The sequence below is a fragment of the Lipophrys pholis genome, assembly GCF_963383615.2.
Source record: "Lipophrys pholis genome assembly, chromosome: 19".
NCBI lineage: Eukaryota > Metazoa > Chordata > Actinopteri > Blenniiformes > Blenniidae > Lipophrys > Lipophrys pholis.
The window spans coordinates 5,026,796-5,054,368 of NC_137647.1; the positions used below are offsets into that span (position 1 = coordinate 5,026,796).

The 27,573-nt window shown below is 42.8% G+C and overlaps 2 protein-coding genes across 2 annotated transcripts in view; one reads left to right on the forward strand and one right to left on the reverse strand.

Annotated features, from left to right (window-relative positions):
- caskin1 (CASK interacting protein 1) overlaps positions 1 to 15,862 on the reverse strand; it is a 103,890-nt gene extending 88,028 nt beyond the window's left edge. Inside the window, exon 1 of the mRNA XM_080487686.1 lies at positions 15,692 to 15,862. Within this exon, the coding sequence (XP_080343812.1) occupies positions 15,692 to 15,785 (94 nt within the window). The 5' untranslated portion in view covers positions 15,786 to 15,862. The remainder of the gene's footprint in view (positions 1 to 15,691) is intronic.
- Positions 15,863 to 21,648: 5,786 nt separating this feature from the next.
- LOC308124194 (phosphoribosyl pyrophosphate synthase-associated protein 2) overlaps positions 21,649 to 27,573 on the forward strand; it is an 8,062-nt gene continuing 2,137 nt past the window's right edge. The window contains exons 1-6 of the mRNA XM_080487085.1: positions 21,649 to 21,753; positions 24,240 to 24,400; positions 25,142 to 25,194; positions 26,908 to 26,974; positions 27,072 to 27,244; positions 27,398 to 27,513. Coding sequence (XP_080343211.1) covers positions 24,318 to 24,400; positions 25,142 to 25,194; positions 26,908 to 26,974; positions 27,072 to 27,244; positions 27,398 to 27,513 — 492 coding nt within the window. The 5' untranslated portion in view covers positions 21,649 to 21,753; positions 24,240 to 24,317. The remainder of the gene's footprint in view (positions 21,754 to 24,239; positions 24,401 to 25,141; positions 25,195 to 26,907; positions 26,975 to 27,071; positions 27,245 to 27,397; positions 27,514 to 27,573) is intronic.

Sequence of the window (27,573 nt, forward strand, 5' to 3'; positions counted from 1 at the left end):
CACATGTGTGTTCATGCGCTGTGTCACATGGTGCAGCATGAGGTCACAGCAGACAGAGGAGCTTCAGTTCAAAGAAACAAGGACCGTGACACTCTGAACATAACCTTTATGTCTCTCTTTAAGCCAGCTTGCATCTTTTCTCTTTTTCTTTCACTCGGGAGGACGTGGCCTCCACCCCGGCCTCGATACGCGTAAACGCTCCTCGGCTGCTGGGCAGACGGAGCTCTGACAATCTGAAAGCCTTCCAGTCACAAGTTCACTGATCATCTCTCACCATCAGACTCATTTTGAGAAGAGCTCAACCTTCCTGGAAAATAAATCTGACCCAGATATCGGACTCCAAATCGTCGGAAGACGGCTTCCTCACAGCTGCCCAAGGAACGCCTGAAATATTTATGAGTTAAGTGAAGAGGAGGCCGCCATTGGCAGCTTCACATCCTGTTCTGGAAATTAGTTATGTACCGACACTGGATACACCTGATAACATGACCTTAAACTGGGAGTGGATATGAAGCCAACATGTACACAACACCAAGGCTTACAGCTGCTCTGAGTAACACGGTGTCAGGAACAACCAGTCTTTCCAGGCCAAAGTAAATCAAAGTGATGCACAGAGACTATTTGATATTAGATAAAGATTCACAGTAATCTTATCAAAGAAGTTTATGACCTGTATTTACTTCGGAGACTCCAAACTGTGGTCTGGTTTTCCTCAAACTCTGAAATACTGGACTCGGGCTGCTTTCATGAACAGACTACAAACAGCAATTAGACGAAACCTGGAGAAGCTCTTTTCAAGAGGGAGATGACTTGTTTGGCAATACAACCACTTATGAATGGAAACTTTACAGATTTACAGGCAGAACAAACAGACATGGGGCATGAACCTTGATACCGGTACCTCTTTATAAAATGGACCAAATCTAATCAGAAAAAAACTTGGGACACGTTGGAAAAGATAGAAAGGAACTAAAAGGTCAAAAATAGAAAGCATTATTTTATGAAGTGTCTCTTAGATCTGTCCTATAAAATAGGCTGACACATTTTGAAGCAGGAAAATTACCCAAAGAATATAGTAAACATCTCATCAAAGTAGATAAAATGAGATAATAGGTTACAGAAAAAGAACAGAGACCAGAAAGAATCATACGTCGGTCAAAACGATAGCTGAATTCCCTCAGCGATCGTTGTCGCGCCTGTATTTCCTTCTGCAGACACTGATTTTGAGCATTTAGCCACAAACTGTAAACACATGTATTAGAGGTCAGGTACATTACATTGGAATCTTCTGCAAAGCTGCAGCTGTGATGCGAGCGGCCCGCCATTCACCATCTGTTCAGCCACTGCATCACACATGTACAGCAAAGTATGGGCACACACACACACACTGGGTCAGACTCAACATCTGTCCTGTTGGCAAGTCCCTACGGGTCGTCTCATTCACCCCGCATGAGAATACACATTTCAGATAGATATACGCAACGGATGATACACACAGCGGGGGGTTTAGGGGAAATAAAGAAACTGTATTTCCAAGGTTAACAGCATACAGGGAATATTTAGTTCAGAATAGTGCAGATTGGAAACACTGATAATGTCATTTCAAATGGAGGTGAGTGCAGGTGCAGCTACAAATCAGGACACAGAGGCGTGTACGGGGACGCTTTGCATTTGAGTCAGATGACCACGGCCACGTTAAAGGCAACCGAACGCCAGTATGCAAACCGCATCAGTGAGCTGCACTCGGACTGAAAGGAGAAATCACTTTACCAACATCAGGATCTGTGAGCGGAAAGGTGAGAGTTTACCGTTCAACTTTCATTTGAATCCGACGACAAAATGTGAAATGATGAAGTGTGACCGCCATTTGCATTTAGACTCAGAAGCCACTTCATTAGGTACACCGGTTTGAATTCTCACAAACAGCTAATCAGACAATCACAAAGCTCCATCTGTCCTAGGCCCCATTTACACAACAACTTTTTCGAGTAAAAATGCAAAACTATATAAAGCTTAACCTCAATTTAATAAAAATATTGGTCGGGTTATTTAAGCAACATTTTTTTTCTTGGGAAGTAATCTCAAAAAGTTCTGTTACTTGACGATAAAGGTCATTTGACCCAACTATGAGGTCAACGTTGGTCCTAATCTCTCATGTGAGAGCGATCATGACTTACCACATTGGTCTGTGTTGATACCACTGCTGCATAAACTGCGTCGTGTCAGGGAGGAACAGAGGTCAAGCTCAGTTTACATGATCATCTATGCAGCGGGAGTAAAACTTGACTCTGTTTTTAGGAAACGGAGCTCTGATATACACAGATCAGACATCACATTATGACCACTGACAGCTTAAGATAATAACACTGAACAATTTTGCCTTCCTGTGTTGGAACGAGCGCGTTCATTTGGGTGAGTTTGACAACGACTGATTCAGAGCGCCAACAAAACTACCATTCTTGTGTGTCGGGGAGGAGTTCTGGTCTGCTGGGGTTAGAAGCCATCAAACGTCGTCCAAGAAAAGACAAGCAACGAACCAGCAACAAGGTCATGTACCACCAAGGTTCACCTTCAGTTCGTGGGGCACGGAGACGGGCTCATGTGCTGCGATCCAACAGACAACTCAGTGGAGCTCAAACTGCTGCAGAAGAAATTCTAAGAGAAAAGAGTGAGGCTGCAAGTTCATCGCACAAATGTGGTCTTATACAATATTGGCGGTTGAAGCAAGACCTGACTATATGCTACTGCTTCACTCCTTAAAGTATTCTCCCACATATCAGTGCTGAGGGTGTGTCAGGGAGCGACACGTTTTCCCGAGCAGTGAGTCCAGTCCGCACCCAAACCGTGTCACTGCTCTGTTTTTAGAGGCCACTTGCGTAGCAGGGGAGCAGCAGTGTTCATTCAGAAAGTCCCACAGCGGTGTTAGAATGTATTCACTGAGAGTCTAGGGTGGAATATTTCTTTAAGGTTTTTCTCTCTTTTCTTTTTTTTTTTTTTTTTAAACTTTTATGCCAAGTACAGCGGATTCCTTGTCTGGATCGTGTTAGTTTAAGTTAAGTTAGGAAGCTGAAGTTTGAAAGAAAGACATGATTTTGTGCTTTTATTAGCTGCTCACGCTTCAATCTGAAGCAGTAAGAACACACTCTGTGTTATGAAAACAGGGCGTGAGTGGAATAGTCCTGTCCAATATAGAGGGACACTCTCTCACACACACACACCTTTGCAAACACACACACACACACCTTCACATGCAAGCACCGCATCACTTATATAACAAATCCCAAATGACACGGCTCAGCCTTCTCTTGTTTCTTTGTGTGATTCTGTCTCTTTTCTTCCCCTCGTTCCTTTGAGATTTAGCGCTCGCGTCTGCAAGAGATGTTACAAAGTGTATAGTATCGCGTCGTCTGAGTCGAGTGAGTGTGACAACTTTTGTGTCCTGTCTACCATTCAGGGTTTCCACCTCGCCAAATACAGCGCTGCTCAGATTTCCTTGAAGCCCCCCCCCCCCCCCCCCCCCCCCCACACACACACTTTTTTTAAGCATTAGAATATCTTTACAAATAGAAAGAACTACCTGCTGAAACCTCCTCTCTGCCATTTATTTTTAGAAGAATTTGATGGAAAGTATAAATCTGACCAAGTGAAAAAGCGAAGTTAACTTGTCTCACATGGTGGTGTAGTGGTTCACACTGTTGCCTCACAGCCAGAATATCCCCGGTTCGTCTACAATTGGGGTCTTTCTATTGACATGTTTCTCGTCAGTTTTCTCAGATATCTGGTATCTTCATTGTGAACACCGGTATAAATCGTATATGAACATTAAAAAAAACTTTCGTCCATGAAACGTACATAAAATATTGTGTTCATTAGGCACCAGCTGCTGTCATGGTTGCTAATAACTTGGGTTATTGATGCCCCCCGGTCAGGCCTTTCACCTGCTTCGCGAGGGGTTTGAGGTAAAACTCTCGGGTCTCAGAGAGGATGTCAAATCTGCCACTGCAGAAGAAATCCTGCAAACCTGAAAGGGCTTTGAGCAGATCACAATGAAAGAGCATCAGAAACTGGCAGCAGACATTTTATGATGCTCAAAGCTTCAGATCGAGCAGGAACCACCAGAAGTCGTGCTTCAGGTTCAACCCGTCGCCACTAAACCAAGCAGGACTCAATGGATAAGACTAAATAGCAGATGGTTCCTGGATGCAGCACTAAAAGCCTAATAACAATAAAACTCCACTCAAGACGGCTTTGTACGTCCAAACTCCACACTGAGTAAGACTTAATGAACAAATACTACAGAGGAATGTAGAATAATAAACCCTGAGATGAATTTCTTGTTTAGAAAGCCACCAAATAAAGACCTTCCAGAAAGGTAATAGCAAAGCATGGTGGAAGTACCATCTTGTTTTTGGGCTGCTCTGCTGCCTCCAGTACTGGAAACATTCAATGCATCCAAGAATTTTTTATTTATTCTATTTATACTGTTGCCCAGTGTCAGCTCCTCAGGGACTTAGGGGGCAGGAAGTCTCCGATCAGCTTCACTGATTGCCACCATTGACTTTGACATGCATATGAGGACACTCTTGACTGGCCGTGCTGATTCAGCGTATTTATAGCACGTTACCGCAACTATTGACATGTTTCATAGTAACTCAAGTTTATTGACTCCCCCTTGACTTATTTTTGCCAGTTGGTTGAGGCGACGCTCTCGGTTATTTGAGCAGTCCAACTGAAAAATAGTCAAAAGAAGGAAAATATAGACCGTTTAAAGAATGCAGTTCTGAATCCTCATCAAAATCCAACTGAAACCCCATAGATGAAGCTTCGATTCTGCTAAAAGAAATCCTGAAAAGGTTTGAATGCATCACAGTAGAAGAATGCTATCAAGGAACACAAAGTTTCTAATTTGGTTTTATTATTATTTTCCAATAACTTTGAAGAAAAATTCAGATTTACCATAAACAAATTCTGTTCATTTTCTTTCATTTTTAAGGATATTTTGCCTTCCAAAGTTAAAAGGGGTGAAAGTAATTCTGGCGAGCACAGGATTTCCTTCAGTCTGTACCTCTCTGTGCCAGTCGGTGAATGGTGGGGGGGGGGGGGGGGTGTATAAGCCAGTACAGTAAGTGGTTAATGCCACCTCTGTAATCGGTGCAGACTGAAGACGGGAGGCTCCCCCGCCCTGCTGTCCTTCTCATTTTGTGGGTGGTCTTTCTATCCAGACTAAACCGCTCCGTCCCCTTCCCCTCTCATCCTGCTAATCAGCACCAAAGCTACGGCACGGCTGAACCGAACGCCCCAGAATCCCTTCATTAACCCCCACACAGTCACATCACACTTGACATGTAGCACACCGTCCGTTCTCCTCTCTCATCATTAACGCCTCGTTACTCACCCTATCTGTCTTTTAACTTCCCTTTTCAGCCTCCATTCTAACTCTCGTTGACTTTCTTATCAGTTTCTCGGTTCATTTTGTATTTCTTTTCATCACATCACTTTTCCCACTGTCACTTCTTTTTGGCGTCCTTGACTTTTCGTTCCAGCTCTTCATTTTGTTCTCTGCTCATTCCACACTTGTTATAATACATTTCATCTTCTTTACGTCACTTTGTTTTGACTTCTTTTGAATCGTCTTATTATTCATTCAGTCATAGTTTTTGGTAGTTTCCCCCCCCCCTCTTTCTTTACTGCTTCCTTTTTCACTCTTCTCTATCAGCTCACTTTACATTTTTTGGGGTCAGACGGTCCCAGTGGTGGACCGGGAGCACGCCGGTCTGAGGCTCTTCAAAGATCATGAGATTCTCTGAGACGTGTCCTTGAGAAACACTTTTCACCAAACCTGCTCAAATAGACTTTTTTGGGGCATTTCAACTACATAATGATGCAGCTTTGAACTATTCCCAGCCATCATTGATCCCATTCAATTGATGCAGAGGGTTAGTTTACAGTTCTTCGCACACAATGTTAAATTGATGATTGCGTTTATCTTAGGCTCCGTTTAAGCAAAACCGTTGTTGCGTTTTTGGCGTCCGTTTGCACGAGAACAGTACTTTTTTTATTCCCTTTTTCTTTATCCTCCCCCGTTTTTTTCTCTTAATTTTTATTTATTTTCCAACTTTTGGAAAACGCCTCCAAGGTGGAACTTTTCAAAAAAGTTTTCAAAACCTTGCCGTGTGAACATAAAACTTTTCTGAAACGGTGCATTTTCTCTTAAAATGTCGTGTAAACGTGGCATTAGTGAAGGACGATGGTGTGCTGGGTGAGATTTATCACACTAAAAGATCAAAGTACTCATATAGACACTTTATATCACTGCCACCTTATTAGATGGACATCTTGAAAAGTCAACTCTTCCGCCGTCATTAGTGCCTGAAGTTTATTGATGCAGTCTGTTAATACTTTCATGTAGTATATAAAAAGAAGCATGCAGGCTATAAAAAAAAGCGGAGCAGGCGGAGGCTAATTTGACATCATTTACACGGAGGCGCTGTGATCTCATCAAGATCTTAACACAATGACTTTACAAGATCTGCTTCCGCTTAACTTTGTTGCAGGCATCGTCTTCCTTTTGAGCCACTTCACGTCCTCATTCATCCTCCTCTCACCTCCTCCCAGCTTCTCCCTGAACTTGCCACTGACCCATTAAACTATGAGATTGTTGTTTTTGGTGCAAATCTTCCTCTGTGTGTGTGTGTGTGTGTGTGTGTGTGTGTGTGTGTGTGTGTGTGTGTGTGTGTGTGTGTGTGTGTGTGTGTGTGTGTGTGTGTGTGTGTGTGTGTGTGTGTGTGTGTGTGTGTGTGTGTAGCGGCGTGCAATCAGAATAAAAGTGAGTTGGAAATGACGGCGTTCAGCCATCCCTCCGTTTCATCACCCAGTTCCCCCTTTCATCATTTTCAGCCTTTCATCACCCCCCCTCCCCCCTCCCCCCTCCCCCTCCCCCCGTCCGTCCCACCCGCTCATCAAAAGGCATCTCGTCCTCCTGCCTCCTCCTCTTTCTCTCTCCAGCAAGTCCTCTCGTCATTTGCCGTATTCCTTTAAGCTAAAATATCCATCCACCTCTCCTTCCCTCGCTCTCTCCTCCCCATCTGTTCTGTAATTCAATCATGGAGGCAGTCGGCAGCGGCAGGAGCAGTGAGCGATGATGTTTTTGGAAGAAAACTCAGCCACTGCAGACAGCCAATCTTCCACTCTCTGTATTATCATTTCTAATATGCTGCGCTTCGACTTTCCAGATAAAACCTGAGATCAGTAACGCCGTCTTCATCCCGGCGAGTCTCCACTCAGTTAGATATTCCTCAAACAAACCGCTTTAGGTGCCCTTGACTGAGGGACGGGCCTTATCGTCAGATGCAAGTTATCGAAACAGACTAATGGAATAATTCAGAGCAAGAGCCGAACAAATGCAAACACAGCAGGCTTAGACAGCCCACACCCCACCAATGTTATCACGACATGTGCAGAGTGGTGCGACATCAACACCACCAACACACACCTTCATTGTGTTATTTACAACTCATCCAATTAGCACGAGATTTGCTCAAAAAAAAGATAATTTTAGCTCAAAATTGTATTTTCTGAGATGCTTTGACTGAAATATTAACGTTTCTATTGAATTATTGACTCGTCAATAATGTAAATAACGTTCCATGTTGGACAGAGCTTTATTATCCTTTTTCATCACAGGAGGGAAGCATCTGAAAACACATTCATCAAACCAGCCATTTCTTTCATCCCAATGTTCCACTTCCAATAGAGCATGATCAATAACAATCAATGAATGATATAAGAATATAAAGCCTTTTATTTGGCTTGTTTGTCAATAAAGAAGCGAACCCTGATGCGGTCAGATGGGTACAATCTCATGTTAAAGCAGGAGATGTATTAGTAACGAAGCCCCACCGCGCCAATAACCAAATGTGGAATAACACCGTTTTTGTCGCATTCCTGCACGTGCAATTAGAAGAGAAAAGCTGCACAAACAGCAAGAGCTGTGGCACACGTTGTCCAATTAACTATGATTTGCGGAGAGAAATAAAATAAAATACAACAAAGTGGCTTCTTCACGCCACTGAAGCATACAGCTGCAGCCGGCAGCACGGTTAACCAACATGAAGACTCTGGCTGACAGTACGCGAGGCTTCCTCTCTGCCGGCTCCTTTGTGAATGTGCAGTGGTGTGGACGCAATCATCTGGTGTACTCCGACTGCCAGCCTCGCACGTGAACATGGGAAAGACGGGCGGCGAGAGGCGGGTGGGGGGGGTATTGGTAGTGGTAACTACAAATGTATGCAAGTATTTGCGTCTCCATGCAGACGGCGATGGAGGCATACGTTGGGTTTTATTAGCAATCAGAATGAACACTAAAGCGTTACATAGTTAAAAAATAAATAAAAAAAACGATTAGCCATAAATCTGTTAGACTGTGTTCCATATGGTAAACCTTTTTAACCCATAAAAAAAACACTTTTAAAAAACGAGGATGCACAGTGTACACAATGTGGTTGATTGCCTGCTTCTTCTTGGGAGGCATAATTGTCACCAGTTTGGCAGCAGTGTGGATGAAGAGCAGAAAAATATCTATCTATCTATCTATCTATCTATCTATCTATCTATCTATCTATCTATCTATCTATCTATCTATCTATCTATCTATCTATGCTATTTTGTTGCTATCAAACTAACCTCATTGCCAAACTGTCAGGATGTAAAAAGATGCATAATGCAACAGCTCTGGGAGAATTTTTTGGGGACATTTCACTGTATTTTTCACCTGAAGGTTTCATTAATTTGACCTCATGTTGAGATCGTAGTCATTTTTGGCAGCAATTGTTAGGTTTTGTGAAAATATAAACATTTCCATCATGTATACTCGGCGCCACAACAAAGAAAAGTTTAAATTTAAAAGTTATTATGGCTCTATTTTACCAGTCCGGCACACTCAAGATGAGGTCCCTAAACTAAAAAGTGTTTGACACCCCTGATCTATAGTCTTCATTCTTCTGAGATGCCTTCTGCTCTTTCACAAGCAGTTTTCTTTAACTGCCTCAGTATTTTCTGTATTTTCTGCTCTCTGTCCTTCACTCTTGTTGACTTTAATACACATTGTTTTGTGGGGGTTTTTTCTTCTTTGATGCACAGTGATCAGGTTTGTCAGACAATTTAAACAAACAAAACAACCAACAGTTCAATATCAGGTGCATGATTATTGATTGCTTTATTTTGATTTTCTACAAGAGTATCTTGTAACTTATTGCCTATAATGGTCTCCTAGTGCCTACTGTAGATGTGTATTGTTTTCATTTTAAATATTTAATCATGATTATTATGACTGTAGTGATCCGTCGATCATTCCAGTGTCTGTGCAGCCTGAGGCAGTGGATCGCCACTTCTGCTCGGGTCAACAGCAAATCCAAACATCACACGCACGTCAACAGTTTAACCCAAAATGCAATCATATCAGCCGGAAAATGTTCATACAGCGCGCACACACACACACACACACACACACACACACACACACACACACACACACACACAGATCAATACAGATTAGATCATCCACCTTAACACACATGCAACAAAACTGTTCTTTAACAAACACACTTCAGGTCACACTCAAGGTCTGCTTCATGCACACACACACACACACACACACACACACACACACACACACACACACACACACACACACACACACACGACCCTTATCGAGCAGAAGCTGAATGACAGCAAACTGACGATGGCTCTCCAGATGGTGCCAGATGTGCGTGTGCCTGCTAATAAGTGTGTGTGCGAGTGTGTGTGTGTGTGTGTGTGTGTGTGTGTGTGTGTGTGTGTGTGTGTGTGTGTGTGTGTGTGTGTGTGTGTGTGTGTGTGTGTGTGTGTGTTCCCCACCATGCAGGTAAATATGTGCAGACTGCATGTCTGGCCTGAGTGGGAGTAAATGAGTTGCAGCAGGGCACAGCCTCAGCCAGGCCCATTACAGACACACACATCAAACCCAACCTTACATTCTCCTTCACGCACCTCTACACACACACACACACACACACACACACACACACACACACACACACACACACACACACACACACACACACACACACACACACACACACACACACACACACACACACACCTTTCCTGTGAGCTTTGTATTTAATGCTGGATGACAAACAGGGTTGTGTTAACATCAACACACTGTTACGCATCCCCTGCTGTTTGTCTGGGCCTCTCAGCTCCACTCCATCATTACCGTCTTGCTGTTTCTGCCCCCGTTTGTTTTGGGTTTTGTTTCCCCTCACCTAAATGACTCAATATCAGTATTACCCAGGCAGCTTATATCTTTCTTTTGAAATTTGTTATAAAAATTTCACAAGTTGTCCAAAACAAAATAAAAAAAAACAATAAATAAAACAGCATCTGAAAAGCACCTACTACATAAGTAAAGTGTAGCGTGACATCGTAAAGGCACGGCTTTGACAGGCTGAGCCTTGATCCGGTATTTAAACGCCTTCATTTGTGGTGCTTCAGAAACACATGAGAGCAAGTTTTGGAGTCCTGAGTGTAGGAGACATGAAATGCTCCATTGGGGGCGGTGATGTGACGCTGATGACGAGTGATTAAAAGTGTTTATTGCCAAATGATGGCGGCCTTTCTGATCAAACATTGGCTAAATGTAGGATTTTAAGACATGTCCACAGCAGATGATCCAAAGAAGGCCGACTAGAGCCCAACACAGGAGTACTTTTCACAAAATACTTCTTGCAGTAAATCTTGCACTAAATCTAGGACATCGGTCACATTTCCACTATTTCCAAATAGTCTCTGATGATCACATCAATACCAATAAACAAGAAGACACATTTCTAAAAGTGAAATATGAAATTATATACATATTATAAAGCACAAATTTTTACAAAAATAAGATTTATCAGCAAAATGTATTGAATCGTTAAAAAGTTTACGTATTATTTCAACAGAAAAGTACAGAGCTTTGAAGTTAGGCCCCTCTGAACAGTCACAAGATGAATCTCAAGGGGCAGCAAAGAATGACACAAGTTCTGCTGCACGCAGCTGTTTCTTCCTTCTTAGATGTGAAATAATTAAGTCAACGGACTTCAACAATCCCTTGAATTGATGTTAAACTGATTCAGAACACATTAAAACAAAAACTTAAAAAGGGGCCAACTTCAAAACCTGCTGCGTTTTTAGTACAAAATTTCAATCTTAAAATATATATTATACAAGTTGTCAAACGTTTATTTGATGACAAAATCTCTTTAAAACATGTGGAATTAATGTATAAAGTAGCACAGGTTAATATATTAAAATTCATATTGCATATCAGTGCGGTTGAGTGACTTTTCTTCATGTTCATTAAAACAACACCATCAAATGAACTCAACACATCTTCACAGGAGTGGCGTCACAGTGTCAGGCTTCAGTTCTATTCTGTCTCGGTGACAAAAGCCAGAGCTTTTGTTTGAACCCGACTCTTTCTAATTACACACACCGCCGTTTCCTCTGGGGATGGATTGAAACTACAGTGCAGCGTGCACGACGCAAAGATACAAGCGTGTTGATGCGATGATAAGAATCAGGTAGCGTTGGGCTTCTTTCACCTGCAGAGTGTGCATTAACTGACTTTTTCCCCTTCCACCTGCCTGCATTGCGACCACTGTGGACTGGATTTAGTGCACAACTGTGCAGCCTCTAGAAAGAAAAAGAGTTAGAGGGCTTACCTGTCCTCTGCATTTCATGTGCTAAACACAAGTCAGAGAGGAGATTCCAGCTGAAGCGCACTTAACTGTGACCTAAAGGTTGTTCTGTGATGTTCTCTCAGTACATAATGTACTCCAACAGTACTATTTTTGGGCAGTACCTGGATGTGTCAGCCCTCATCGAGTGTTTCAGAGCCAGGGCCTGCATTTGTTTTATAAAGTGGGGTTCCCATTGTTCTTTGGGGGGAGGGGGGCTGCTGCCTCCACAGGACTGGTGGCCTGTTCACCGCATGTTAGTTAAAGCAGGATAGAAGAGCCGATCACATTTGGTTCAGGTCCATTTTGAGTGGACTTTCTATATCAAGTTCGTCATTTTCTCCCTGTGACTGCATGGTTTTCCTCCCACACTCCATCCACATGCATATAAAAGCCAAAGGACGCTTCTGAACTGAACGTAGATGTGAATGAGCTTCTCTCTGTCCAGACTGTTCTGACGTTTGTCAAACCTAAATTTGACAGCGTATTTATTGCTTGCAGTCGAAATATCTTTCACAACATGATGTAGTTTAAAGACATTTTTGCCACAGGGTGGTATTTACTCAATCCTAACGACATCGGAGGGGGGGGGTCTCTAACTTGAAGAACGATGGGAACTTCTGCTCTAGACAGTCTGCCGACTAACTTTAATCCGAGGGGGTTTCCTGCTCTGCTGCAATTTAGTTCAACATCAGCCATGTGCCTGTATTGCCTTGTCTGTCTGCATGAAGACCACGCTAATTCCTGCACAATGTTCTGGAACCATACGCTTCACTGGGTCCTGTGAAGCAAGCGCTGCCACTTGAGGCACAGCAGCCTGCAAGCTATTCACCTAATAAGCTGCAGCGACACGAAGTGTGGTGCGTTCGACTCTGAAGAGTCTGCATCTGGGGTCGGGTGGGATTAACTGTGGCTGTTTAGCCGAAGCGAGAGCACCAACAATCATATAGTCTTTAAAATATGGAAGGATTTTGACTGTACTCACAGCAAAGGACACAATGACTGGGGTTTGATACATGCTGCTAAAAAACAACAACACAGATTTAATGACTATTTTTTTTAAAGAGGAACACCAAACTGTGCATTGCGAGAACAAATATCCAGTAAGTCTTTATCCAATAATTGAACAACATTAAGTACTTTCTTATCAAATGGTTGTAATTTGTGCTAATTGTGGTTAGCTACTCTTCTTGTTGACATATTGATAAAGCAGAATACAGATGCACACGACAGCTTCGAGCATGTTTTTGTTGAAATTAATAAAATCTAATTACGAGAATCGATGTGCGTCAGAAGAACAACAATCCAGTAAATGTATCACTAATATTCAAAAATATTTGGTGTTGAAATTGTGTTTGAATAACATGTGATTTGGCAATCTTTTCAGTGACAAAACTGTATAATCAGATTCATATGCAATGACCGGATTATTACTTGTTTAGATTTCAATTTCTGTCAGCGCAGGCCTGACTGTAACTATGCAGGTAAAACGGAGAAATATGGAGTTGTGGCTTCAATCACTGAAAACACTGAGGACTTCAACACTCGCGGCTCCATGTGGGGCAGCAACATCCAGACGATCACTGCTCTGAGAATTCTAAATTCTAACAACAGTCATACAGTCGGAGTGCTTCACTGGCCAACAGAGATCCTACAGCTACAGAAACAGTCTTAACAGTCTGCAGCACACACACACACACACTTCAGCAGTGTACGTCACATCTCTTGATAATTGAAGACATTAAAGCAAACCCGCCTGTTCATTCAGCACCAAACATCCAAAGAAACCATTGCGTTAATACTAAGCTTGAATAGTCCCCGTCCTCAGTTATATGTGTCTTTACATCTGCAAATATACAAGACCCCACTTGTTTACATGCAGAGTGTTTTGTTTTTTTTCCCATGCTCAATCGTTCACATTTCTGGACAAAAAATATACATACTCTTCAATTTTGAGCATCATCATCATCTGAAATTTACATACGTCACAACATGATTGGACACAATCGTCGCCCGTGAAAGATATTTAAATTCTGAAATGTAATCCGGACGAGTCTCCGGCATGTCTGTTTGGTATTTAGTGTACTAAAGATAGCATGTTTGGTAGCAAAGGGCTACAACTGTGTGTATCCACAGGAGGATGAGAATAACTCATCTGCATTTTGAACTTTCCCAGAGGCCATAACAGAGTGATGGTGAATATGCATGGAAAACCAAAACAAAAAACAAAAAGAAAAACTGAGCTGTTGACTAATAAAAAGCTCACGTCAACAAAGATCCAAACAAGTAAAAAGGCCACGATGTTAAGTTGAATTCATGAGTCTGTTGTACTTTTAACTATTTATGTTACTACTTACTTTGAGACTCAAAACACCATCTTCTGGTGGAAGATTGTATCACTAGACGAACAGCTTAGAGCAAGGTTGCTTACACGCTGACTTTGGTTGGTATTAAACACAACAGACTTTCAAATGACAGTAGTTTGTCCCATTTTAATTATTCTGTTGTTATATTGACTTAAACAAACACATTACATACCCGACCTTCACATTTAGACCGGTGTGACACAACACAACAATCATTGCAATATGATTAATGTTGATTTTAGGTGCAGAAGCGAGCCTGAACTGCCAGTTTATCAGAGGGCAAATTGAGAGGCTATCACACACACTCACATTCAAGCCTACAAATAATTCATAGTCACCAAATAACATCAGTTGAATGGTTTCGAACCCCCCTGCTACCACAGAGGAAACAAGGGAGCTCCACATAGAAAGGCAACTAACCTGGACCGGAATTGTAGACATCTCACTATGTGGTGATAGTTCTAACCACCGCACCACTGTGTGGTCCATAAATAATCAAAACATGAACATTTAAATAGGATTATACTGCGTTCTGTTGTTTTGGGAACGTCAGGTCACCGCTATTCAACCTGCACTGAGCCTTTAATGGCTGTGTGTGTTGCTGCAGTCTAATTAACCAGAATGATTATTGGGGTGGGCGTACAGGTTCTTCAAAAATTTCAAATTTTCAGCATGATTTCAGTCATTCGAATCACACACACAGTGACCTGGAATAATACTACTGCTCCCCTGTTGCTGCGCTAATTTCTACGACCGAGCGTGAACTCGGAGAGGCACGATTCTGGACCGTAATTTGTCATCAGAGCTCTTCTCGCTCTTCATATTCAAATGAGGCCCACCTGCTGCTCCAGAGGCCTTTTCCAATGCTAACCTGCCTGTCGGGAACAATTCCAGCCCCGGGATAGCAGGGGTCAGGTCGAGAAACTGCAAAGTCTTGCAGCTCGCAGCTGGGCCCCTTGGAGCTGCCTGCATCATCCAGTTATGTATTAGCAGAAGCATCAGCAGCGTGATCTATCTGCAGATTTCTCTCCGTGTAGTGCCCACACACTGGAGTGGGTTGTGGAAGCGAAGCATTGTTGGACGTTGTGCCGCTACATCGCCAGCAGAAGATAAACAATTACAGGAGCAAAGCCAAGCAGGCGTCCTCTGCAGCGACAGGATGGACAGGAACATGTTTATTTAATGCATCATGTGTGCACTGGTTATGTGACATTGACTGTGATGTTGCACCTGGACGACACAAGGCCACCGGTATTATCTCTCAATAGGGAGGCAGGGTCACAGAAGGTCCCTCCTCTAAAAACACACACAAATACACACATTTACACACACTGTCTCTGCTGCAGTGCACTCAGACTGGGGTCTTAAGAGAGGCTGCCAATCTCCAATCATACCACCAATCTTCAATCTTCTCACGCGCACGCGCGCGCGCGCACACACACGCACACACACACACACACACCATGTAGGCCTTACACAAGCAGCAGTAGTAGTATCTGGGGAATTGATGGAGGACCATTGGAGGTAAAATGTTTCCTCGCAGCGGAATCGAACCGGGGGTCTTACTTGCTTTCCCCGGCCGGGGCCTCTGCAGCAGCTTCTGCACGGTGAGCAGGTCCTCGGTCTTCACCGCCTGCAGCAGTTCCTGGTCCTTCCCCATCGTCCGCGCTGAGCCGCTCTACTCCCGCAGCATCCCTTCCACACAGCGGCGCTTCAGCCGAGCCTCACCCCGCGGAGGGCGCGTCTCCCGCGGCCACGGGCTGCCTCCCTCTGCCTCCTCCTCCTCCGCCTCGCCGCCTCCCCCACCTCGGGTCCCTGACTTTAGACGAACCCCCCCTCCTCTCTCCTTACAGCTGTGGCAGTAAAGTGAGAGAGAGTAGACAGGGTGGGATGGAGGGATGCTCTCGGGTTCCCCCCCCCCCTCCTCCTCTCCTCCTCCTCTCCTCCTCCTCCTCCTCCTCCTCCACTCCACACCGCACCGCAGCGCCCCGCACTCCCCGCCCGCCTCCGAGCGCTGCTGGATGCAGACGGTACCGGGTGGAGGGGGACACCGCGGGTCCCCGGGATGCACGTTCTCAGCCTCCGGTGTGCTCGGCCGGCGGCGGCACCGACCCCCCGCTGAAGGAGTGGGACGTCAGTCAGACGGACGTAGACGTCGGAGCGGCCTGCGTTTCTCCTGCGGTTGCGGCTCTGTCCTGTTTGGCGTCGTAAACACAATCCAGCGCTGCTGCCGCTGCAGCCATCGCTCCGCGCGCACAGCCTCTGTATTTGGTAATGGTTTTCTACCGCGTGGGGGGCAGGGGCAGTCCGGGGGAGGGAGGGATGGATGGACGGGGCACGTACACGTACACGCGCCCGCGCGCTCCTACAGCTGGCCCCGGCTCGTAGCGCTAAATGGCTCGTGCTGCAACTCGGGGGCGGACCGGGAGGAGCGTGCGGCTCTCCCGCCCCCACGCTCATCGCTCCATGGCTGCAGAGATTCATAATGGATGGAGCGGATGTGTTTACTCAGGTTTTTTTTCTCAGGAGCTTCATCAGGACACACACTCGTGTCACAGATGTCTTTCAGCTCATGAGCACGAATTCACCAAGTTATTGCAGTTATTCCTCTGAATCCTCTCATCTTCTTGAAACACATTAATTGTAAACCTCTATTATAGAGCAGCAGTCCTATTAAAAAAGTATAAACCAGGTGTGTTACAGCAGGACAGGGTCTCACCATTTGGGGAATCTCCGTTATAGATGATGTCAATCCTACAGGGGCGTATCTAGACTCTCTGGGGGGGCCCTGGAAAAACAAATCTGTCTTATTTTCTATCCTCCTCGTGTTTCTTTTTCTTTATCTTTTTGCACTGAGTGACACATAAAGGCCAGAGGTGCCAAACACATTTTAGTTCACAGCCCCAAAAGCAACCCCTTGAGTGGGACGGACAGGTAAAGTAGTGCCCCAATTACCTTTAGATTTAAACATTCCTTTGTTGTGGTGCAGAGTACACAAGTCTAATTCCACAAAACCAAAGAATTACAAGTGAGAATGACCACAATCTCAACATAAAACCAATTTTAATGAAACCGAGTGCAAAAATACAATGAAATGTTCAGAAAATCTTCTCTTAGCCGTTTTATTATCCATGTTTTTACAAACTCACCCTGACAGCATGGCTTTGAGGCGAGTTTGATTGCAGTGAGGTATAGATTTCATGCCGATATCTCAGCTCAGGTCTCAGCGTTGTGTTCTGTCCGGTACTGTTAAGAAATAAAATTTTAAAAAATCCATGTTCTCTTAGCAATCTTGGGGATATGACGTGCCAGATTGGAGTCTCTTCTGGGCCAGTTTTGGCCCATAGAAGTCACTTTTGACACCCCTGATACAGGCATTAAGATCCCCTTTTAGCAAGTATAAGGCTTCTGGTGGGGCGTCCCCTCATATTGCCATTGTGACAGACCGTGTTTAAGTCAAGAGCTATTTTCATATTGTGTTTGAATGTCAGTCCTCACCGGAGGCCTCCGTCCAGCTCGGGGCCCCAGCCAATTGCCTCAGGTAACTTCCACAATGCTAAGCCTCTAGGTCAGATGATAATAATAATAATAATAATAATAACACCAAGTCTGTCAACAATACAACAGATATTGTTACAGTGAGCATGATTAAGATAATTCACTAAACATCACCATGTACAAGCTACAGGGATGTCATATTTTCGTGGGCTGACGTGAACGTCAACATTAACCGTGTTCCTCCTCTTGCTAAACATTGTTCTAGTTCCCATTAGCAGGAACAAGCACTTCCAGCCGATTTTTCCATCGTTATCTGGACCGTGACAGAGACTGTCTGGTGACAGTTTGTGATACTTTTCTTTCTGTGCGAGATAAGATATAACTGCTGCACCAGGTTTGCACATTTTGAAAGATGGTTACCATCAACAGAATTCAAAGCACCGTTCCTGTTTAACTTTTACAATTATTAAACTACATTTTTTTCCAGAAAAGATATTTCCTTATATGTAAAATTGTGTGTAATACTGTCGCTTTTTTTTCTCTAGTATGAATCCAGAAACTCCATGACACAAGTCACATTGTTGTTATGAGCAATCAGAAATAATTCCTTTTTCTTTTTAGAGTTACAGAGCTCAAGTTGCTGCTCATATTAGTTTACCTAATCTGGCGCGCAGGTATTTTTTAATTTTTTTTATTTTTCAGCCTGATTTCAGTCATTTTAAATCACATACAACAGTGGCCTTGAATTAAACTACCGCTGCCCTGTTGCTGTGCAAATTCCTACATTTAGATTACACTAGCAATTTTAATATTTTTAGTTGAACTATTTGTACTGTGTGTGTCCAGCTAGTTTTACTGATGAGCCACCATCAGTCAACAAGATGCTGGAATCCCGCCTGTCTCTTCAAAAAGCTTTAATTTTAAACCAAAATGTGTAATTAAATGCGATTCCAAAGCAAAAACTTGTTGCTAATTTGTGTCTCAAACAAGTCAAAAGTTGCCACAACCCAGCGAGGAACCTCCAAGGCCTCTACTTGGTCTTGCAAAGCAACTTTCAACAATCAATACAATATCCACTGCCTCTACAAACGTCTCTTATCTCGCACAAAACCTGCTTGAATCGGCTCGACACACAGAACCTGCCTTGAATGCACACGCATGCTGCAGCCGTGTAAGCAGAAGGGAATCAATGAATCTGACCTCGACTTCAATCATGTAATAACTGTTTTCTCTCTCTCTGCCCACCCTCCTCCTGAATTTTTTTTTATCTCCACTCTCTTCTTCTTTGTGTGTGTGTGTGTGTGTGTGTGTGTGTGTGTGTGTGTGTGTGTGTGTGTGTGTGTGTGTGTGTGTGTGTGTGTGTGTGTGTGTGTGTGTGTGTGTGTGTGTGTGTGTGTGGGCAGGATGCACTGCTTGGATGCTGCTCTCTGCCTCCTCCACATATCCAGTGAGTTATGTAAGAACACAAAAGAGTTGCCCATATGGTACTGAGAGGGAGTATTTATAAATCTGTCTCTCTTAATGCAGAGTAAGTGGCTCATACCTTTAAGTTGCACTACCACTAATGCTCGGCATTAAAACACGGATCGTTACGGCGTTCACCTGCGTCACCTTTAAAGCTTATTTTGCGTGCACCGTTGGACACGAGGAGAGCTTTAGACGAAGGAGTGAAATCATTTGCTCTTTCCCTCGTGAGGAGGGACGTTTGGGCATGAATTCATGCAGACGGACACGCGGTTTGCGTCGTCACAGTATTAATAAAAGGAGCAAGTAAGACGGCGACTGGCGACGGTAAAGCAAAACCCACAACTGATGTGAAGAGAAGATGACAAAACTGGAAGCAACTGATCAATATTTGCATGGAGATTAATTAAAAGGTAATGCCGAGGTAGACTGAGAATAAACACTTGACATCATTCAAACTAAACCACATTGATCGTCATGATTTCATGCCAGTCTACTTAGTAAAGACTAAGAATAACCATTTTTGTTACCGGAGGTTAAATGCCAGTGTTTCCACATCAAGTAGAGAAACAGTTTTACATAATGAAACTGTGTTTATTTAAAGCATAACTTCATGTCACAGGAGCTGAGGAGAGGAAAGTTGACTGCAGTTCTACAAAAGCACACTGCCCTCAAGTGGCCGTTTACAAAATGTGCACATTAAAAATACTTTTGTTTTTTCATTATAACTAAACCTGGATATACATGCATGACTAAACGCTGCAGCAGGGACAAAAAATGTGTCTCTATTTTACAGTCACTTCTATGCTTCCTTGTAATTGAAAAAAAATAGACGAGAATATCTCACACTCATGATTTTCTGTAATGTGTGATAGTATTTGGTTGTATTGGGGATACTTGTTGTTATTTTTGCCTTTCTTTAATTTGTAACCAGTCTGGTTATCAAAAGTACTCACATTTTTGGTTTTATTTAAGTACACATAAATATACTTGTGCGAAAATAGACTTTGGTAATAATAACTTCATCTGAAAAAGTCAAAAGTTCTGAAGTGTAGTAGATGAGTAGAATTGATAATAGACTGACATCCAAGGCATTTTTATTTTTATTTTTTTTCTACATCTTCAACCATTTTTCTGGGGTGTTGTTTGGTAGCAAAGCACTAATAGGCCACTGCCACAGCTGCTCACTGGACGATTTCTTTTTGAGACGTCAGCCAACTGCCTCTTTGGCACCAAACACATGCTGAGTCAGCTAAATTAGTTTCATTTCCCATTCTGATGGTCAGTTGAAACTTCAGTGTGCTGCCTTGAAAAAGCCCACAGGTCTGGATGGATGCACTGTGGTTGCAGCATTTGAACAGGGGTACCTAACGTTGTGGCCGATGACTGTAAAACTTTGTACTGAATAATAGTTGTAACTCAAAACTGTATTTCTTATGATCTGCTTCCGACTGACCTTCTTGGCCTCATCGTGTGTTGAGAGTTACTTTATTACTGTATACTAGAATAGTATCTGAACTGTAATTTAGTTCTGTTTATCAACATTTTTGCACAAAACAAAACTGTACTTTCTACTCTACTTGTTGATCCTCTAATGAAGAAATAAGAGGCATAACAGAGAAGGAAAGTCGACGGTGGAGAGAAACCTCTGTGAATTTGTAATACTCAGTATTCAAAGTTTTCAATAAACTGTTGAGAAAACTTCACCTGAGACTTCTATACCCAAAGTCATGTCAGCTTTTCTTTCAACATAAATTACAAATGATAATATTCACAAAAATATCTTCAAGATTTGATCCAACTTTAAAATAGATTGTCATACAAGGCTTTTAGTTTGAGTAGTGCAAATGTCTTTGTTTAAAGCTATTAACTTGCATTTTTACATTTCAAAGATTTGACCTTGTCTTCATCACGTTTCTAATTATTTAAAAAAAAAAATCAGTAAATCAGTTCACCAGGATCCAAGAAGTCCAGCCGATCTAATTCAATTACATTGAGATGCCTCCATCCTGGAAAAAAATAGAATATACAGAGATATTTATTATTGTTGTTTTATACTTATAATTTTATCCTTCTCATATTGCTCATATTGTATATAGTGCTTTTCCCACTGATTTAACAGCCCCCAAATCGCAAAGTAACATTTTTGAAAATATATATGTATTTAAAAGAATGATACACTAATGTAAAGGTTTCAACGGAGTAGTTTTGAGAGATATGCGAGTTAAATGCATACTCACTCGTTAAAATATTAAAGCATGTTATACCATTTAAAATCAAGAGGGCTTCATGGGAATCACTGCTTTACACAATGTATTATAATTATTGTCAATTAATTTAAAAAAAGGCAAAATATTAGTTTCCCAAAAAATCTTAACTCATTAATTCGTAAATTAAACTTTCTTTAGCTCCAACAGAACACAATTTATTTATTTTTTAATCACTTCGCGTTACAAATTGCGTTGTTTTCGACTTTTTCTTTGACCATTGAACGCCTCCCGAACCCGCCCCTTTCTCCAAGTCCCGCTCTGTGATTGGCTGACGCGTCCGTCAGTCATGTCAGAACCGAGGTAGTCGGAGTGAGACGAACAGGTTGAAAAGAGCCTCCGCTCCTTTTATCAAATACTCTCGGTTGCAGGTTGTAACCGGACCCAACACGCAAGCTGGTAAGGATTCTCTCAACTGTGATTTCCCCCCTAAAGTTCTCTTTAATTTTTGCTTTTTCTCCAGCGCGCCTCGCGGTAATCTTTGCTCTCCCGGCAGATGAGAAATCAATTCGTTTGATTAATTCCTGCGGAGCTATCGCGTTAGTAGGCAGCTGGTCCGTTACAGCGCGTTAGCCGAACGCTATTTCGCCCCGGAGCCGTGTGTTTTGATTTTTAATCCACTTCTTGAGCAACCATTCGAAACCTTCTATTAGACAGTCATTACGGCGACTCTACCGGCTTACGGTTTAAACGGACTAACGCGGTGATTTTCGACCGTTCGCGAACGTCTAAATCCGAGCTAGCTTAGCAACACGAGAATGCTATTGTCGTGACTGTGTTGATAGTTACCGGGAACTCCTTCCACCATGTGCATTATCACGAGCTGGTCAGCGTATTAAACATTAACGTCCCCCGAACCACGAGCTACTAATCTATTACACACAACCCGAACCCTACACATCCAGCCGATGTGTCACATTGCGGCTGCACATGGTTGCATGTGGATCTTCCCTGTAATCGTCTTTTTTTTTGTTCTGTTATTGTTCCACTATCGTCGATATTCGGAGTTTTACTGCTGTGTAAACGTCATGAAACGACTTAATGTGCCTCCACAAAACCTTCTGAGGCAGTGCAGACATTGATTGATGAAGGAGAGTGAACAACGTGGTTGGAAAAAGTTTTACTGAGACAATAAAACACAAGAAAAGACGTGGCGGTGCAAGAAGAAGTAGCATCATGCAATGAAGATAAACTTGGAATAGATGCATTTACATGCATCTATGTTGATAATTGGCTGATTGTACTTAAAAATATGAGATTATGAGTTTTTTAGTGGAATAAAGGGGATGTAAACAATATAAATGGAGGGAAGTTTAAGCAAGAAACGTCTGTTTTTCCAAATTAAGGACAATTAACAGTTTAATTTTACGTTATACTTTCAAACATTTAACATTTTGCACATCAAAGAACCAAAAGCAAGTAATAGGATTAAGAATAAGCAGTGCCAAGTGACTTCATCATGTGACTGTAATGTTTTGGTTATCAAACGACAATCTGTCCAGTGGAGGCTCGTGAGGAAAGCTCATACAGCTGTTGGTCAGAGGCAAAATGTCACAATAATCGTTGATCCTATATATCATTGGTGATAGAAACACAACCACTAACAAAGAGTAAGTAGATTGTGTTGAACTAAGCAAAAGTGGATCTAGTCTGGCAACATGCAGGGAGGCGAGAGCCTCTGGGAATATGTTCGGAGGAGATTTGTCCTCAAATTAGCAAAATTATGAGAGCGACTTATTTTCTCTTTCCACAACAAAACGCTGTTCTGTCAGCTGTCAGTGTGAAAATGTTCAAATGCTGACGTGACACTTCAAAAACGGACTTGTTTTGATGTGGAGTTGGTGTCTGTCCCAATCAGGACAACAGATTGTTTGTTTATTATCATTTATAAAGGTGTAATATTCGCGTTTACATGGAAACCTTCTTAAAATGATGTATTTTCATGTTGGATCACGGTTGGGGCTGTTGTTTGTTTTTGTAATGAAACCACACACACGCACTCACGCAGAGAACAATATAAACATTAACAATACAGACGAAGAAGTTATTACAGTGGCTCTTAATTATAAAACTACCAGGAGGCTATGGGCTGGGAGTCATGACACTCTGGAGGCAAACGTTGTTGCTCTTAGGTGCAGAACTATTTAGCCACAATGTGACTCGGTAGCAGCGTTTCCACGGAGCTGGAGCTTTTTCAAAAAAGGTTTCAGTGGCCCTGAGGACCAAAAACGCAACCCAAGTTTTCCATTTTCACTTGAAAATGTTGCCGTCTAAACAGGGCCTTATTCTGCGTTCACACATTGGCACGATGCGTTACGAATCTAATTTCACCGACGTTCATGGCACATTACTAACATTCTTAATGTGACGTGCAGATGTGTCACGTCATGTTATGACTGACGGAAAAATGATATTCGTAAGGCATCGTGCCTACGTGTAAACGCAGCGTGAGTCTCGGGCTCGTGACTTCACTTTTGGCGGCTTCATCCTTTCACATGCAGACAATTTGCTGCTTAAAACACACAGATACCATTGTCCTCAATTGTTTACTTTCTTTTCTTTCTTTCTTTTGCCCTTGTAAAGGCTTGTGCCGCACTGAAAACAGCGTAAACGCCATCATTTTGTGGGGAACATCCGGCTATGATTGATACACAAAACAAAACTTTAGGTGGCTCGTGCTACCACGTTCCCGTCCGACTTGGCTTTCACAACTGGTCTTGTGGTGGAACCGATATTCTGACTTTGTGACACTTAATGAGTGACTACAGCATGCTTCCTGTTCGGTCCCCGTCTAACTGAGTTAAGAAAGTTCAAACGGAAGTAACCACAACCCCTATCTGTCTCGCCCTCGCCTCCCCTCCCCTCCCCTCCCCTCGCCGCTGCAGGAAGGGCTCAGTGCAGCGTGGGTGCCCAGGGATCCACTGCCCGAGTGCGGGGAGAGCAGTGCCCGGGACGCCGGAGAGATGAACCACACCAAGGGCGGCCTGGTCATCTTCACGGCCAACTCGCACCCCTCGAGCCGCGAGCTGGGCAAACGGATCGCAGAGTGAGTACGAGAGCGAGGCGCCGCCGCAGACGTGTTTACATAAACACAGCGAGAAGTGGAGCAGAGCGAAAACGGGTTATTGTTGAGTCAACAGTCCGCGTGAGAACCCCCCCCCCCCCCCAAAACAGGACAAACAAAGGTTAAAACAGTTTTACACTGTTTTGCATGCTTCTTCTTCCTTTTTTTTCTTTTTTTTTTTTTCCTTCCTCAAAGATATATCGAGCTGTTTTGCACTTCGCCATGTAAGCTTCGGTGACGGTTAAGAGATCCTGTGAATTTTGATTAGAAGCAAGTTAGAGATTAACGTGTCAAACAATCGCAACACACCGCGCCTGCGGGCAAAAAGGCCAAAGATGTACGTCCAAAAGGGAAAATGAAAACTAAAGATTTCTCTTTTCTGTGCAACATTTTTCTTTTGACGTTAATATAATAGTTCTTCCATATCTTACACTTGTCATGATTTAAGTGTTTTTCATTTCAGATCCATGCACGTTTGACATCCACAAAACTACATGATAACAAAACGCAAAAAAATATCAACATTAATGTGAAACCGTAAAAGAAATAATCTTGCACGCTAGCTCCCGTGTTGGTTATGTTTGGCATTGGTTTCCAAGTCTTCTTCATGCTGTCATAATAGCATAAGATGAGTATTTCCTTCTTTGTTATCATTTTTCGATTCATTTAAATAAAAGAAAGTGGTTTGTTCAGCTAATTTGTTTATTTTTTTCTTCTTCTCAGGCGGTTAGGTGTGGAGGTTGGCAAAGTGCAGGTGTACCAAGAAGCTAACAGAGGTGAGACGATGTTGGGGGGGGGGGGGGCCGTGTTGGGTTGAAATAAATCCTCATTTTAATCATTATTGGTGTGGCCTCTGTCGAAATAGAATCATTTGATGAGCAACCGACTTCTGTAAGAATAGAAGAGGAGAATAGACACTTTGTCGTTGTAACCAGTACGAGATTAGAAAGTGCCGACTCATCATAAAATCAATAAAAGTACAAATAAAAACTGTTAAGATATAAAATAAAATAAACTAATCAATAAACTCCCGAGGCAGCTCTTTGCAAGTAAATTTAATTAAAGCCATCGCCGTGATCGAGTCACCAGAGCGACTCAGTTCACCTGACAATGGAGGTCCAGATAATCCTGCAAATGTTCTTTAAATTAAAGATGGGGAAAATCTGAAATGTCCGATAAAGAGACCGATTGATGCGAAGGGGAGGAAGTTTCAGGAAACATGTCATGTTCCGAGTCGGTCTGGGTTGAATTAGTAGAATTTGAGGCGAAACACTAAATTGAAAGGCGAGTTTCCTTCGACGGGAACGAGTTCAGATAAAACAGACAGGAGGAGGATGAAGAAGAAGAATCGTGGGTTCAGCTTCATTAGCTCATCTTCTTCAACCAGATAGGTTTTTATTTAGAAATAATTACATTTACAAAGTTCAAGCTTGTAATAAGTAATGTGGGCTTTAATGGTCTGATCAGATATATTTACAATCTATATTGTTGAGATGTATGTATGGATGGATACATACAGATCTGATTTATTGAGTTATATATTTATGAGTTATTTAACAGTTGCATCATGGGTAGTTTTATATATTATTATATAATTATTATATAAACATATTTTCTCCCACAGGTCAGCCACTGGTTTAGATAATTTTTTTATATTTAACAAAAATATCACTGCAATCAACTTCTCCACTGCTTAAATATTCAAATTTTAATCGACATCTAGATTTTGAATGCACCAATTGAATCCACAAAATCGAAGAAGAAATATTCCCACAATCCAGCAGCGATTGGACAGAAAGCACCGCACTAAGTTTCCTATTTAATCAGCGAGTAAGTGATTTATAATTGTGTGATATTGATCCAAACTCCCGGTGAGCGTCATTCTGTATCGCTGCAGCCTCATTTTGAACCTTTTAAAATGTCGGTCTTACAGTATTTGCTGTACAGAGTTACAGATACCAATGAGAAATCAGAGAAACATGACGTTTTGTAAAGTTTCAGTCACTATTTCATTCAAATATCCTTCGTGACTCCTGTTTCTTTAGCGGTTACTTGTTTTGTTGTGTGTTTTTTTTTCCCCGATTCCATTTTTCAAACACTCCCTGTTTGTAGCGGCATTATCACACCATCCTGACACAGGTCAGACTAAACACACAGGTGTTCTGTGTGACAGATGTTCAGTTAGAAGTTCAACAAACTGGCTACATTCTTTTAAAGATTAGATGTCCGGCACTAGATGGAGGAGTGTGTTTGGTTTGCGCCGTTGTGCCCGTGTCTCTTTTGTTGCGTTTCCTAATCTCTCTTGTGTGGATTGTTGCCATCTGGGATTTTCGCGCCGCGGCGCAGGAGGGTGACGAAGGGCGGCGCTAATGAAGCTGACAGGCTTTGTCAGCGGGTTACGAGTGCGCGCTTGTGCGGCTGAACGTGTGCTGACACCTTCTTTTTTTTTTCTTTTTTTTTTTTTGCACATCTTGTTTGTGTTTCCATAGAAACGCGTGTGCAGATCCAGGAGTCGGTGCGGGGCAAAGATGTCTTTATTATCCAGACGGTATCCAAGTAAGAACACGCACTATGTGAACAGCGGCGGTGCGTCTCAGCGCTTTTAGCTGATGATCATCCTCCTCCTCCTCCTCCTCTTCCTCTGTGGTCTCAGGGATGTGAACACCACCATCATGGAGATGCTGATCATGGTGTACGCGTGCAGGACCTCCTGCGCTCGAAGCATCACGGGTGTACTCCCTTACTTCCCCTACAGCAAACAGTGCAAGATGAGGAAGAGGGGCTCCATCGTCTCCAAGCTCATCGCCTCCATGATGTGCAAAGCCGGTAAGTGGCGGCGGGCGGTTTTACGGCCGACGGCGGGTGAAAGGCGGAGCGGAAAACTAATGTGCCTTTTTTTTTTTGTGTTTGTTTGTTTGTTTGACTGAATTGTCTTTCCTCAACAGAACATTTAACCTACAAATGAATGTGTTTGTTTAGGCCTCACCCACCTGATCACCATGGACCTCCACCAGAAAGAGATTCAGGGCTTCTTCAACATCCCGGTGGACAACCTGAGGGCGTCGCCATTCCTGCTGCAATACATACAAGAAGAGGTTAGAAAAAAACTTCCCGTGCTCGTCACTCACTATCCTCTGTTTCTTTTCTGGATTCCA